The sequence below is a fragment of the Bombus flavifrons genome, chromosome 6, assembly GCF_040668555.2.
Source record: "Bombus flavifrons isolate JBK064 chromosome 6, iyBomFlav1_principal, whole genome shotgun sequence".
Lineage (NCBI taxonomy): Eukaryota > Metazoa > Arthropoda > Insecta > Hymenoptera > Apidae > Bombus > Bombus flavifrons.
In genome coordinates this window covers 9731642-9747345 of record NC_138447.1, presented here as the reverse complement: position 1 = coordinate 9747345, position 15704 = coordinate 9731642, and the positions used below count along the sequence as shown (strand labels likewise).

General features: G+C 33.1%; 2 protein-coding genes and 1 long non-coding RNA gene across 3 annotated transcripts in view; all 3 read right to left on the bottom strand.

Annotated features, from left to right (window-relative positions):
• Positions 1-1037: 1037 nt before the first annotated feature.
• The window catches only part of LOC138180796 (uncharacterized), a 120303-nt gene continuing 105636 nt past the window's right edge, over positions 1038-15704 (bottom strand). The window contains exons 2-3 of the long non-coding RNA XR_011173374.1: positions 1879-2072; positions 1038-1246 (exon numbers count right to left, since the gene is read on the bottom strand). This is a non-coding gene — a long non-coding RNA (uncharacterized LOC138180796). The remainder of the gene's footprint in view (positions 1247-1878; positions 2073-15704) is intronic.
• On the bottom strand, positions 4345-9469 carry LOC138180795 (uncharacterized). Its single transcript, XM_069114986.1, has 7 exons — positions 9249-9469; positions 7480-7651; positions 6435-6739; positions 5784-5846; positions 5615-5699; positions 5070-5296; positions 4345-4557 (listed from the first exon to the last, which is right to left on the bottom strand). Exons 1-7 carry the CDS (start codon positions 9348-9350, stop codon positions 4501-4503), a joined length of 1011 nt encoding a protein of 336 aa, XP_068971087.1. The 5' UTR covers positions 9351-9469; the 3' UTR covers positions 4345-4500.
• On the bottom strand, positions 10117-15386 carry LOC138180788 (uncharacterized). Its single transcript, XM_069114975.1, has 5 exons — positions 14600-15386; positions 13304-13375; positions 13151-13237; positions 12503-12857; positions 10117-11999 (listed from the first exon to the last, which is right to left on the bottom strand). Exons 1-5 carry the CDS (start codon positions 14654-14656, stop codon positions 11689-11691), a joined length of 882 nt encoding a protein of 293 aa, XP_068971076.1. The 5' UTR covers positions 14657-15386; the 3' UTR covers positions 10117-11688.

Below are 15704 nucleotides of genomic sequence, written 5' to 3'. Positions count from 1 at the left end.
GAGTTCGGACAGGCCCATTCCTTTCTTTAAGAAGTTCCAAATTACATGTCCTCCCCGAGATGTAAACCTAATGACTCCGAGGTCAGGTAAAAAACTCCGGGAAAAACCCAGCCGAAAAGGCACGATGGACAGACGAAACCCAACGGCTGGTAGGGAGAAGCAGCAACGTAGAAGGACAGTTTATCATCAGACATCGTACCGTGTGGGTGAAATACTTCACTCCCAACAAGATCTTACCACCGCCGTGTTCATAACATCACACTTTACTTTTATACAACAAGTGCAAATACAGTGCTAGATTACTCTAACACTCGATCTATTAAACCTCTTCCACCTTGAGCGTTAAGTCATTCGAGGTACGCGATATCGACCGATCGGTTTGACCTGACCGGTTGCTCTTTAGTCGGGGATTTGCAACACTTACTGCAAATGTACACTTAGTAAAAAATTAATATACGTACTTATACGTAGTAGTTTTAAACATAGAATTAGTGCCGAACGTGGCTTTGCCAAAACCATTGTGGCTTATTAGTATTGTATAGTAAATAATTGTTTGTTCCGAATACTTTGGTGACTTGTGCGAAATAACGTGTGCTTGTGATAAATATCTGGAAGCTTCTATATATGTATTATTGTCAAATTTTTTTAGAATTTCACTAATATAATCATGATAGATGTTGTTAAAGTACCAATGAAATTACAAAAAATATATTTATATATATTTTATATATTTATTTATTTATATTTATTTATATTTTATATATTTATATATTTATATATATTTATAGAAGGTTTCTATGCCTAAGTGTTCGGACACTTTCGCGTACTACTGTATCGTTTATTATTGAAATTAATGAAACCAAAGCACTTTGTATATATTTTAATATAAAGCCCTTTGTGTTAAAATACGGATAAAAGTAGAATAAGGTAAAGTTTATATCGCAATTACGATCTGAGTTATAGGAATTAAAGGGTCGATGTTGGACGACTTGTCCTCAAGAAGATATTAGAACGGAAAATGGGTGAGAAAATGTTCATTTTTTATTTTCGAGATAGAATTTTATTTTCCAAAATGCACATTTTATTGTAACATGTATAATATATGAATATGCATATCCAAATCAAATTATACGAATGCTAATGTGTAAGACAATTATCAACCACTCGCAGCTCTCGTTATGTTCAAGAGAACCAACAAGAGCTGAAGTAATAAAGCGACTATACTTGCGACAAGAGTTAGTGGAATCTGAAACATGCAAAAACAAAAATTACGGTTAAGGTGCCTGCTCACTGATGTTTATGAATAATTCGACATCTCATCGTCGTTCGTTTTGCATGTTTTTCGTGAACATATTCGTAAGACACATACAGTTATTCGTAAAAATCTTCTTGCATTCGATAAAAAGGCCATTTTTAATGAAATAGAACGCTACAAGATTTCATTGCGAAGTATTTTTTTACCATTTTCTTATTGTTTTATATATGATAATAAACAAATATGTATATGCCTACATCTTATATATTTTATTTCAATAAAAATGACCATTTTAGTAAGATTGAAATTGCGAAGACGATTTCATGGACGATTGTAATTGTTCGAAGTTACGAAATACACTGAAGTACATATAGAAAATATTTTGGTAGATTTAATAACAGTTCGTGAACAGTTTGTGTTAGTGTGCAATAAACCCACAAAAGGTTGGCAAACATATTGCAAACACTTGGTGGGCAATGTCGTATTTGTTAACGAATACACGTGTTTAAGGAAAATACGTCATTTTCGCTTATTAAAATAAGAATGATCAAAGTGAATAACATATTAAAAACGACTATTTAATAAGATTATAAGAAAATTACGAAATATAATACGAAACTTACATTCAATACTTGAGATAGGAGTATTATGAGTGGGCCAACTATAGGTAAGCTTTGTAAGAGTCCTATTACAGGACCAAGTAATTCCTGAAGTTGTGAAAGATCTCCATTCAAAATACCTTGAAGTAGTGAACCGATCGACACGTTTTGAAGACCGTTCAAGAGCTTAGTCAGACTATCGCCGAGGCTGTTCGCTCCTAGATGTGATCATGAAACATTACATTAACATTATATTAACGTATTAGTTGAGAAAACCTTTCCAAGTCTATTGTATAACTTCTTTAAAGTTGATTATGAAGAGAAATTGAATTTTATTTTAATATTATCACCCCTTAATAATATTATCGTAAATAGTGTTATTCATATCCACTGCAAATAATAACTTATTTATCTTGTATTTAATATTAAATAATAGTAAAATCCTTAATAACATTTGTTTGACTTTATTTATATCTAAGGTAAAATAATGTATTCGAGTGAAATTTCATTTATAATAGCATAGACGTATATATAGCTCTTGACGATTAATTATAGTTAGATCATGAATGGCGGATAGCGACGCTTCGATTTACACGTGATAGAAGATAACTTATTATGTTAGATTTTGATTTCATTAGTTTTCCGAAATATTTTGATAATCATACTAAAATGTATGAAACAATTTATTGTGTACAGTGGACTAAAATTATTAAGGGGCGAAGATTACGAATCTCATTGATGCACGAAAAGCTCAGAATTTCTTTTTAATTTTTATTAGAATTCGATAGTTTATTAGAAGGCTCCATTTAAAGAGCCAGAGACAGAGTTATTACCTCCGCTGTTACCATTCAAAAGAGGTCCAAGAATGCTAGTGAGGGCATCGTTGAGAGTCGGGGCTGCGGGCAGTAAGTTACCAGTGGTTCCTACAAAATCGTTTAAAACATTCCTCTTGCTTAATTTATTGCCTATTAATTAATTTGGTAAAATCCAACTATGTTTCTGTTCGAATATCATCGTTCATAACTATTCGGGTGCTTTCGCAGTTTGTAATACGTAAAAGCGTATAAATTGACTGGATGTTTATTTAAATTTACATTTTTACGAATATCATTAAAGGAGTAGTATCTAAATAGAGGCACGTCTCATAACTATTGTGGCAGTTTATCTGGATATTCAGTACATTCCCGTATACTATATGCTTCTGTATATTTCTGCACATTTAAATTTCAATATTTAGAAGCATCCGTAATCTTATGATAAATTAATAATCATTCGATTCGATCAACATTTATTGTAAAATACCATAGGTTGTTAGATAGTATCGATCCGTAAAATGCGAACATTTTTGAAAAAAACGACGTTTCAGATGCGTCAAGCTAATAAACGTTACATCCAACAATATCAATAAGATACATATATTGCTTTACGAAGAAGCAGCTCATAAATAATAGTATCCTATTTATTAAATAGAGTGGTGCCATTACCTTGTGCAGTAGAAAGGATGCTCTGTCCAGTCTGAAATATTAATATATCGCAATGACAATGTTCTTAAGCAGCATTAAATAGAAATAATACACAAATCTCGAAATACAATTTGTAATTGTCTTCGTTATAGTAACTATTTTGTTTCAAAGAAACCTTACCAGCTGACCATTGCCTGTACTGGCCAAGAATCCAAGCAGGAAGCAAGTGAGGAATAAAGACAGTATAACTCTCATATTGACGAGCTGTGTTCTTTCGTATAGCTTTGCGACGAAAATGCAGAAAGCGGCTCCTCGAAAGTACTTGTTTTCTGGTTGACTCGTTCATATTTATATAATAGTTATCAGCCGGTCTATATCACACTGTTTGACCATTAATAGTAAATACCTCGTAATAGCTGTCATTGTTCGGAAATTAGCATTGATATCCAAAAACTCGACCTTGGCTTTGTCAAACATCATTACTACTACTATTCGTACGTTTCACGAAATTTCTGAACGCTCGCATATCTTGTCTTTTACATAACATAATTGCGATTTTTATCGAATATGAGCGCCTAAAAGTAAGATAACGGCAATTTTCGCAATTGGTAACTCTTCACTCGGGAACACGTTTAGAAAAGAAGCAACAATTTAACAGTATAGAAATTTTATTTCGTATATTTACTTACAAATGATAGAGCAGAAAATTATAATTATTTAACTAAAACCATTTCCAAAATATGGTCACGTTCGCCTTTCCAAGTACTCGATTTTCCAAAAGGGCCACGGACACGTCGATAGGCCCGATGACCCATGGGGATTTCTCAGCCCTTCAGCACTTTTACTTTTATTACCTCCACTGCAGTTCGTACTCTTTGTCTTATTAAATTCATCGAATTTTACACGATTATTTCACGATACTACACTACTAATAGGTTTCATGTTTACAGAATAAAATAGATTATTTTCGATTGATTTATTAATGCAGTGTGAATCTGGAGTGATGGGAATAAACAGTGAAAGAGAGTTCAGTTTAGAATAATTTATTAAGAAAATTCTAACAAATTAAACACAACGCATATATATCTTTTTTTAATGGATAGCTATTTCCACTACCACTAAGTCTTACAATGTAAAAAGTGTGTATGGAGATTAGGAAATCGACGCAACACGACGTCATTACTTATCCGGCATTATTATTCAACAGTTGATTAACAGCGTTCAGCGTTGATATCGGTATCTGTGAAAAGGAAACACTTAAGTGAATGAAGGAAGTTTTCGTTATATCATATACCACCCTTCTTTACAATTATCCAAACATACCGATGTTGATGAATTAATAATTGGAATTAACAAATTATAAATTCAAATTACATATTAAACAATACAAAAGCAGTACTATTTACCCCATAAATTGATTATTTAGATATCACTTTTTGAATCAACATCCTATCCGTTTGAAAGATATCTTCATAATGTAATTTATAATTTAAAAATGATAGAATCCAAAGATAAAATATTTACCAAACTGACAGAATAACGTTATAAGATCCGACAGTTATAAATGCCAGTCTTAGTATTACGTATTGGCTTTTAAAAATCAATTTAATCGCATTATAATATTTTATTATACGGTTATGCTGGTTATATGTATATAATATCATTGAAGTAATTAAAATTTATCTTGTGTAAGAAACAAACAAGCGTCCGAATACTTTTGGATAGAAAAATAAGGATAATCATATTTTTTACCTGAAATATGTCATCGTAAAAACCTGGACTTTTGGTCCTCATTACCGCTACTTTTTGTGTAGGCGTAGGGTCTGAATAATAAATCGCTTGACGCTTTTGGATGTTTTGAACATTTGAATCGGCATTACCCTGCGGCTCTATCGGAACTGTATGCTCTTGATCAACCTGTCTCTTCGATTCCCATAACTTTCTTCTACGGTGACGTGGAAGGACCTTCGTTAGTCGAACTAAAATATAAATCTCAAATGTATAAAAAGTGTCGTATTATGTTGTACTGTGTCGTGTTAATCCATTAAGGGGCAACGTTACGTTGACACGATATTTTATCAGCGTTCTTTTTTCCATCAACTTTTATTATGGAATTCTATTTTCGTACAACGTGACTGTGAACGAGAATTCTAATGATTTTTATCCTAGTTATTTTTTTCACATAGACTTTACGACCTTATGAAACGTAAAGAAATTGATATAATTATAACATTATGATAAACCATTGGTTGATCCTTAATGAGTTAAGATTATTAATTAACTGTGATTTTTCTCACCAACGCGTATATCATTCGTCTCGCTGGACAAAACAGGATTAACCTCGGCGATAGATAGCGGTTTAACGTTTAATGCTTCTTGTATCTGGCACAATCGTATTCACAGATTATTAATTCGATATAAGAGCAACGACCTTCAAATTGATGCCATTAATTCAATTGTGTTTACCTCTTTTTTCGACGAAGAGTCAATTTGCTTAAAAGCCTCTGGAGATTCCGGCACAGCCACTGTCTACAAATTAACGATAATTTTACCCTTCATATCTCAACACTTCATAATTTGTTTGCTAATCGTATACCACAAATCATATCCTTTTTCTTGTACTTTCGTATTATATATTTACTGTCTGAGATTTATTTCTCTTTTTCTTTTTTCTTTCTTTTTAACGAAGCACGTCATTTATATACTGTGGTGTGCAAGACTTCCCGGTAACGTTAATCTCTCATTTTATATTCCTAATATAAGGTAATGATATTTATCTAATGTATTTGATCATCTAATTATCTCACCTAATGTAATGATATTTAAAAAGTTGTTAACTAATATTAGGTACAGAACTATGACGAATAAAAGAAAGCAGTATAATAAATAAATACGACTACACAGTTGTATTATATACACTACGAATTAATTATTCCTTTATACGAATATAAAGTAGATTTATTTGCCCAGAAACTTTTGCACACATTTTGTATATATTTCTTTATTTCACACTTTACAATTAAATTTGAATTATTTTTAAAACATCGCAAATTTGTAACTCTGATAATAAACATCTTAATTACGACTCAATGAACAATTAATACTAATTTAACGCACCTCCAATACTTTTTCTTTCTTATTTCCAGAACGAGCGATTACTTGAATATTCGAATGTCCTCTGGTTGATTGGCCCCTATCGCCTTCATCTTCACCTGGTTTATTATTTCCATCATCTCGTCTGTCGCTTGGTCCTCTGTTAGGAATCCCAATTGATGTTCCAACCGCATGAGCTCCCGTGTTGGCAAAGATTCCTCCTCTGAGTCCAGGACCCGACCTTCCACTTCCGTCTATCAATCCGCCTAATCCTGCTGCAGCTTCGTGTCGTCCGTTTCCAAGGCCTGCTCTCGCGAACAAACCCCCTCCTGTTGATCGATTCACCGCATGAACTTTTCATTTCGCCTTCTTATAAGGGGAAAAAAAAAGGAAAAAAAACTGGAAATCCAGAGGTCAACTTCCAGTATATTTATGATACGATAAATATCTATTTCTGAGAATCTATCAAGGCATAAAAAAATCATATAAGTATATAATTGGAGATGATATAATAGGAGCTGACTTCTTGCGATCTATGATTTTTTTTTGTTGATATTATAGTTCACGTTTACATAAGGGAGAATTGAATTCGCAACGTCAATATCCCTTTTCCATCGTCTGAGGAGAATCGTCTTTTTAGATGGTCGAAAAGAAGACGAGATACGCCAGAATAATGGATCAGTTTTATCGAAAACAAATGGATTTATCGTTTAGTTAATTTAACGTTTATCATTTGGTAACATATTAAAATAAGCTGTCACGTGTAAGCAACATCGCGCATGAAGATGTTAATTATGAAACTGGAAAAATTATAAATCGTAATACAAAGTACTTTTAGTAGAAAGTAACGGAACGTAAGAAAATAGGGAATCTGTAAATAAAGGAATTATTATATTCGAGAGATTGGCAATCCGAATGACAATTTGACTCGTTTATGCCACTTGACGGATTAATCGAGCGCCAACTAAAGTTTCGTTCAAATAGATGAAATTCGTATAAACGTCTATGGCGACAGATTTACAAGTTCTATTGGAAAAGAAGAAAGACGTGTCGATGGAATTGTACTAGCCAAGATTTGCATTGTTGCCATCGATTGTGCCACCCAAACCAGCGGACGCATGGCCACCCCAGGGTGTTCCGACGCTAGCGTGAAGTCCATTGCTTCCGCCTAGTCCAGCTTGGGCATGGTAGCCGCCCAAATTGAATCGGATTCCACCATTTGTAAGTTGAACGAATGGAAGCTGCGAAGAAACAATGGGATGTTTTTTTATTGTTTTATTATGAGATTGCAAATATTTATGCTACTGTCTATAGTTAAATTATCCTATATCGATCACTTCGAAAGTAATGAAAACTAAAGTGTTTTTTATTTCTCTCCATACTATTTAAGGCATTTAGTTGTTGTTTGAATGAACAACCTGTATAATATACTTGAATATAACTTTACTTAATAGATGAAATTTGTACATCTAAACATATCTCGAAGTATGGAGAAGTACTAAATAGGATAATTTAACTAAAGGGTGCAATACGTAAATTCATATTTTTATCAACTCAACTAGAGGACCTATGCAGAGATTTGGTTTCTATATTAAATATTATGGCAAATAATGTACTTTGGAAATTGTATATATAGTTTTGCATATTATGTACAGTGCATTGTACCTAACATTACCTAACCATTGTTACCTAACATTTTTGTATAATTACAGCGATAAGTTCCTCCAGATATTAACATTGTAGTAATTGCTACCGAACTATCTACATTACATTTATAATGCCTCGTTGTAAAGTTTATAAACGTTTTTACGCTACAATTAGACCGATAAACCTTAATGAAGGCTTTTAGGTACATTATGTATGTATTTAACAAATAGGTGGTAGTTAATATGAAACAATTTTCTTAAACAATTACAAACTCAGTACAATTTGCTTCTATACCACCTGTATATTTTCTAAGTTTTTCAGGATTATTTGATATTTATGTAAATTCACTAAATTGTCGGCCTGATAACGAACTTTAACTTAGTCCTTGGTTCATTACAAGTATCTGCAAATTTAAGCAATATTTTACAACAATCATATAACCATCGCAAACTTTTAACTCGGTTTTATATTTCCGCAATCTTTTCCCTGATCCGTGGTTGCGTTTGCTGATTACCTAATATTGTTCCGCCATCAGTGACCCGTACTCTCCCCTTTTCACTAAATTTTTTTATACATTCTATTCACCGTCATTCATTCGTCATCATTTATGACCGTCCGAACAAAAAGATTCAAAGGACGTCGTGGCACGTCGTCTAATTATTGTTACGTTATACTTGGAAATATTAGAAAGCTGTTCGCTTACAGCTATTTGCTCATACTCAGTTTGTAAAACAATTCATTAGGTATACAATTAAGCATTTGCAAAGGATGCAAATATCGCACAGTTTTGATTATCATCCCTAATTATACTCGCTTGTTGAACAACTGAATAATTTTGTTTTCGTATGAGGGGAAATTCTTCATTTTTAATCGTTTTGTAAATATCGATAGCGAATATGAACGGAAACTTTTCAATAAAAATGTGACAATTTTTTTCAATTTCTATTCCTATTTTTTTTTTTTTTTTTTTTTTTCGAAGCTTCGTTTTCTTACAAATTTCCAAACGCACCAATTACGCGAGTCGCTAATTAAACTTCCACTTGTTCGTTCAAAATTCCAAGCAAAGTTACAATGCAAAATTCGATAAATTGCTGTCTCACAATCGTCTGCATCGCAAACGTAAGCGTGAATTGTTCTCAGACAAATACAATGAAAATTTGTATTATTAATTCGATAAAGTTGAAAACTCACGGAGAATGGACTCTGGGCGCTATTATCGCTATCTTGAGGCATCCCGGTGATCAATGCAAGTAGACTAACTATGAACACTAAAACAACCTTGCAGCACAGCATCTTTCTTTCAACTGAGTCGCACAACTGGCTACCTAACGCACTTACTACGGACTTCTAAAAAGACCTCGAAGACATCTCTGGCTCACCTTCTCGTCGGGAAGGGATAAAGTCTGACGTAGACTTAAGAAGTAGCCGAGCAACTCGTTTTGCGAATGTGAGTTTATAGCTGATTTATACGACGATTGTCTACCGAATGAACTATGATTACGCCAGGGTCAAGGACAATATGAATACAATCACCACGCATTCATTTCCTTCTTCAGTCTCGCTGGCATTTGTATAAGTTTCGGTGTGCTGCCTTAATTAACAAGTACATCCCCGAAAAGACAGAGAAGACATTGCACGTTGTTTATTTTTACAAATGGGAGAAGTTTCAATAGGATTTTAACGTCTTAATGCACAAATTCTTCCTCGATTTATTAATGAAAATAATTGAATATCTTTTTATAATAAAAGATAGCTAGTTGGTACGGTACAAAATGTATTGTACCTTTTTAGAAAATAATTCAAATATTTTCGGAAGGTTTTTCGATTTATTGCTTTCATTTTTAGTTTAGCGTTGGAAATTTTCATTGTTTTACGTCGAAAATAAATTACCAATTAACGTGTTCACGGTTAAAGAATTCGTAATTTCTTCACAATTTAATGAAAGGGAATGCTGCAATCGTGAAATAACTATGCACTTGTGTGATGGAGAAATTTCCGCTAAAATGACTCAACACATAGATGAAAAAGAAGCAAAGGTTTTTATAAATGATTATTTTTTTGACGAGATAGATGGATGACGCTAAAAAGATCTTAATTAAAAATATAACGAGATGCAGGAAAACTAGACATTAATATCGCAGATCAAAGTTGAATCAAACGTAAACATAATTCCTCGAATAAATATCTAAGAACATAAAGTTACATGACTAATAGTATTCTAATGTCAGAAGATATTTTAGAATTCTCCTTATTTGCTTGAATAATAAGGTGGTTTATAAAAATCCAAAGTTATGGTTCAAACTTCAAGATTCAATCTTGTAATTCGACGAACTTCTGTTTTCGAAACCAGGATAATCATTGTCAAGGCCAACTTGTAATACTTTTTAGAATGTCAATGATTGAGCATTTGCGGTATTTAATTCACAGTTTAGTACAAAAGGCTTAAAAATTTTTCGTATACTACTTAGAAATACTTTTTCAATTTCTGATACTGATTCCTTCGAATAGATGTGATAAATTATAAACGAAACCGATCATATGAATCATTCAACCTTGCCAACGCTGTATTTATACATATGCTAATACATCGATAACTGCGAAACGATTTAACGTTAACGCATGGACTGATTATTATTTTACATGCATTTATGTGCTTATGACGCCCGAGCCATATAAATAAAAAACAAGACTACCGGTCACGCGATTATTCATTAAATCCGACTATCATCAGATACTGAGATTCATTTTCCTTCGTTTAATATTTATCTTATAACGAGGATCCATGCAGTGGAATATCAATTATATACAAAATGAAGTTGAATTTTATTCGAATACACAATGGATACACGGGTTGCTTGCTTATCCTCGCATCTTTTCGTTATTCATGGGACGTGTTACATTCGAAATGTTTTCCGTATCGCAGGATTGACTCGTTTAACATTCCATGTAGTAGCCATGGAGTCTTTCGTGGTACATACGTGACTTCGAAATTCGTGGGTGAAACAGCACAGCTGCCGTGAAAATCTAACGAGTCATTGTCGTTCGTTCGCCAATTATCGCCCCAACGATGAAATTGCAGTTTGCTTTAACGACTCTGGTTTTCTCTAAACAGCGATATTTTGTCATTCGTTATCTACATAAACGATGCAATGTGACTCACATACTTATCGGCCAGCTGTTATCGAGCGTGTGATATACAAAAGTAAATATATGTTATACAATACGTCATGAAAATTTAGAAAATCAAATTCATTTCGCCTTGCATTTCTTTTTTGAGTCAAACGATACTCTGCTGTTCTTCGATGTCACTTCGCTTTACAATGGTAGAACATTTAAAGTAACGTGCACTGCTAACGAACGTATGTAGGTATTAGGACATTCGGTAATCGAATGCATTTCATTGTTGTTATTCTATATTCTACTTATCTTATTATAAATCTGTCATTTCAATTGCGTTACAGGAGCCTTGTAATATAAAATATTAGACAAAGTAAAATTTGCTTTTTCCAATAAATACTACAAGTAGATGTCCTAATTCCTAATACTTATGTACGAGTATAATTGGCAGCGTATGTTACACGTGATAGAAAACTAAAAGATTGAATTCATTTCACTGTTTGATGAATTTGTTCTATGATTGAAACGATATTCTGCTGCTTTTGGGTGCAATCTTGTTCTGCAGTGGAGGATCATCTTCATAGTCTAGTCCATTTTCTTTATTCGGAGCAATTTTGTTCTGTATTCGAAAATCGTCGTAATACTTGTTTGGTCTTTTATCTGTAGGGGCGACTTTATTTTGTATGGAAATATGTGCGCTAGTTGGTCGAGAGCCAGAAATCGTACCAAACCCAGCGGTGATTCCATGCCAGGAATAATTTGTATCTTCTTCTACGTTTTCGTGGACTTCGTAACCACCTGTACTGCCCTGTCCTCCATGGATACCTATAAAGATTTCTATATGAACCATCTGTAGTTTTATAGTCGTACTGTTTAATTCAGAAAAAAACGAAGTTTTCAAAACCTACAAACAAATATATAAACGGTAAGAAAAGCGGCACACCATTCTCTGTTTTTATATAATGATTCTCATTAGAAGCTGCAATAAAATTTCTTTGCAGAATTTTCCACAATATATTCTCTATCAATTCCGTAAAATTTGTACCTTAAGATATTTCAGAAAAGTTTTGGCATAAGATTAAAACGAGAAATCTCACATATCAACGCACAATTCACTATTCTTTCTTATTATCTCGATTTTAAGAAATTCGTTAACGACAGAAAAACGCGCCTTTTTGTAAATATCTCCTATTACAATTGTTCGATTAATAGTTAAAGATATCGCACATATACCTTTGTCTTTCCCTTTTTCATTAATTTTTTTCAGGGATTTCGCTTTTGCCTAGTCAAGCAGTACAGATATATATTCGATACCAGTAAATGTATACCTTGATTTCCATGACCACCATGACCACCATGACCACCATGTCCACCACCATTTCCATTGTACCCGCCAAACGGACCTTGAATACTACCTAAGATACCATGATTACTAACCAGGAAGGAGAGGGTGTTTAAACCAAAGGAATTTTTGTTATTGTTCTTAACGTTTCTCTTCATTTGTTGCTGTTTGAAACGTTGTTGCTGAAGTTGCTCTCTTTGGAATCTCTGTCGTTCCCTTTGAGCTAATATTCTCTCTCTTCTTTCTTGGCGTATTCGTTGTAACTCTTCGGCATTCTGGAGTCTCAGTCCAGACGTTTGTTTTACTAGAGCCCCAACAGCTTCTAAGGTCGAAACAGGGATCTATGAAAAAGAAAGAAAGATTTATATTTCAAAGAAATTGCTAGGATAATATATAGATAAGATGATAAAACACAAAAATTCGAACTGTGTCATATCGAGAGCGTGTTACGCGAGAGCAGAATATTATTGTTTGATGAATGTCCAAAAGTATGTATGCACACCGAAAGTTTGTTTTGTTTAAAGAAAGCTTAAAATGAAAAAATGAAAAGAAAAGAACTATATTTTAGGGATTTTTACGAAAACTGTATTTACGAAGAGTACGTGTTATATAAGTCACCGGAATATAAATATACCTTTAAGATACTATCGATGGCCTTAGAATTTTCTGGGCTAAAAGTTTGCACCGCGGCTCCTGTTTCCTTGATCGCCGTAATTGGAATCTGAAGCGTTAAAATCAATTTTTATTGGATCACCGAGAAACGTAAGAGAGATTAAATAATACTCACGTTAAAAATACTGTCTATCACACCACCACTTTCACTCGGTTCATTTTGACGTTTCATTCGTTGAAGGATCACCTGAAATAACAGATTTAAATTCAATTATCAAGTCTCCATATCATGTTTAGACCATTTTTATTTAAGAAAATGATATATAATGACGTAGAATAACATTTTTATTTGTCAACATATAAAGCGACAATAAAACAACTTTTAATCATCTCAGTATAGAGGAATTAACTTTCGATGAAATTTTGTAGCATTTTAATTCACTAAAGCTGTTCTTATAATAGTATGTTTTGACACTTGAACTGTGCTTTAAACGGAAGATACGATAAAGTTAATCCCACACGTTATAAAGTCGCAAATGCGGGTAGAATTATCCGTACGAGAATGTGCATTGAATTACTTTTAAACAGCTATTATGCCTACATAGTAACTTTCTCTTTTCTACATATAGAGCGTCAAACGATTTTCTGCTCGGTAAGTGTTAATGCAAATGCTAACGTGCCTTCTGAACAGGCGTTATTGTTCTTTTGTTGCATTTCTATTTGCGTTACTATCGCATACCGGAAAATTGAAAATTTTACAGATCAATGTTCTTCCTTCATTTGAAAATATCAACGAGTTTAGGTTCAAATTATAGTAGTTATACAGTATCGAAAGTTAAATTCTTTTATTATTACTTTACCTATTAATACGTGAATTCAAATATAAAAACCATGTGAATGAGAATTCGCGTAGGTGACAAGTGATTAAGAACCGACTAATGTTTTGTATTGGTCTTTAACTAATTGGTTTTGTATTAAGAGCGATTCAGAGAATGCACCTGAAGATGTGACTGTACGTGTCAAAAATGTGTATTGTGCGCGTGAGGTCTTTACCAGAAGAATTTTGTAAAATTCGCTGAAGAATCGAGCGTCAAGATCCAATGAGAAAGAGTTTCAAGAGAATTGTTACTTTTTTTTAGTACTATCGAGTAAAACTCTGCTTGCGATTCAATGTTCCTTGAAAGATCTGAATTTTATTATCGAAGATCCAAAATATTTGAGATACCAACATTTTTTGTATATATACTCAGATAATGATTAAGCTTCACCACATTCATTGCAATTACGCTATAATGGCATGATGATAACAGAGATAAGTCTAAGGAAAGCCAATATTGAATTGTGTGAAAAGAATCAGTACGTTTATAATACTAAAAACAACGATGTAAAGTCCATCATTTGAGCAGATCTGAAAGTTTTAACGTGTTAAAATAATAACATACAAATTGTTGCAAATAAGCACAGAACTTACTGTCTCCGAAGCTGTCACGTACAAGATAGCGTTGAAAACGCAGATTATCCCAAGCATTGTTCTAACACTTTGATACGACCGTCAAAGAATCTTCGTGATCTGCAAACTGCAGAACAGGTCGACGATCCTCCGATCTATAAGGATGATTGCAAGATCCCACGCGAGGTATCAACCAATCACGATGTAGGATTCCACGGATCCAATACCTTTTGACCAGTGGTCCTTTCTATTCCACGTAATCTTCTTACACACGATTTAGCCCCTCCTCTTTGTCTTCTTTCACCGAGCTATCGTGTTACGCACATGCAACAACGTAAGCGGAATTAGTTATTTACATGAAAGTAACAGTAACAGTAACAGTAACAGTAACAGTAACAGTAAGCCCATGTATGAACACGAACAGACAGATGCAACAGCTAAATACTCACAGAAGTTCGACAATCAAACGAAAATTACGACCAAAACGCATTAAGGACAGTTGACGAATTATTATTTCTTTTTACGCTGAAAGATAGGATTATGCGAAGCAATTGTATAATGATTCTGAAGAAAGTCAATGAAAGTCTAATGAAAGATCATCATCTTACAATGGTGAATAAAAATTTCTCGTTACGTACATCATATTTTATTTTATACAATTTAAGAAAATGTTATTGTAATGTGTATGAATTTATAATGTGTGTAATGTATTCACTTTATATTATTTAAACAAATTTTAACCAATATTGTAAAAAAAAGAGAAGCAAGAAGTAAATATTGTTGTGTATTTACATAATATTATTTAAAATCTTTAAAGTATCTCAATCAGAATGTAAAGCTGAGTAAAAAAAAACTTGTTTGAGTGGGAACTTTTACATACCTCTGTATATTATTTCCAATAAAAGATAATGAACGATATAAAATCAATATACATATGTATGTATAAAAGCAAACTTTGAACTCTTCCTGTTTTAATTAACCTTTAATGAACCTCGTAACACGTTGTTTTAGTATGCCAACGAAATTATCAGTCGTGAATATGTAAAAATACGTTCAGAGAAACTACGTTCAAAGAAACGTTTCAAGAATATTACTTACAATTAGTGTAAACAGATTTACTGTTCGT

Bases quoted from the DNA above. Each gene is read 5' to 3' on its own strand.
- LOC138180788 (XM_069114975.1), bottom strand. From the start codon at position 14,656: ATGCTTGGGATAATCTGCGTTTTCAACGCTATCTTGTACGTGACAGCT. The intron at 13,376-14,599 runs GTAAGTTCTGTG...CTGTTATTTCAG, and splicing joins ACGTGACAGCTTCGGAGACA to GTGATCCTTCAACGAATGAA. The intron at 12,858-13,150 runs GTATATTTATAT...TCTTTTTCATAG, and splicing joins CCATCGATAGTATCTTAAAG to ATCCCTGTTTCGACCTTAGA.
- LOC138180795 (XM_069114986.1), bottom strand. From the start codon at position 9,350: ATGCTGTGCTGCAAGGTTGTTTTAGTGTTCATAGTTAGTCTACTTGCA. The intron at 7,652-9,248 runs GTGAGTTTTCAA...GTTTCTTCGCAG, and splicing joins GCGCCCAGAGTCCATTCTCC to CTTCCATTCGTTCAACTTAC. The intron at 5,297-5,614 runs GTGAGAAAAATC...TTTATATTTTAG, and splicing joins GACGAATGATATACGCGTTG to TTCGACTAACGAAGGTCCTT.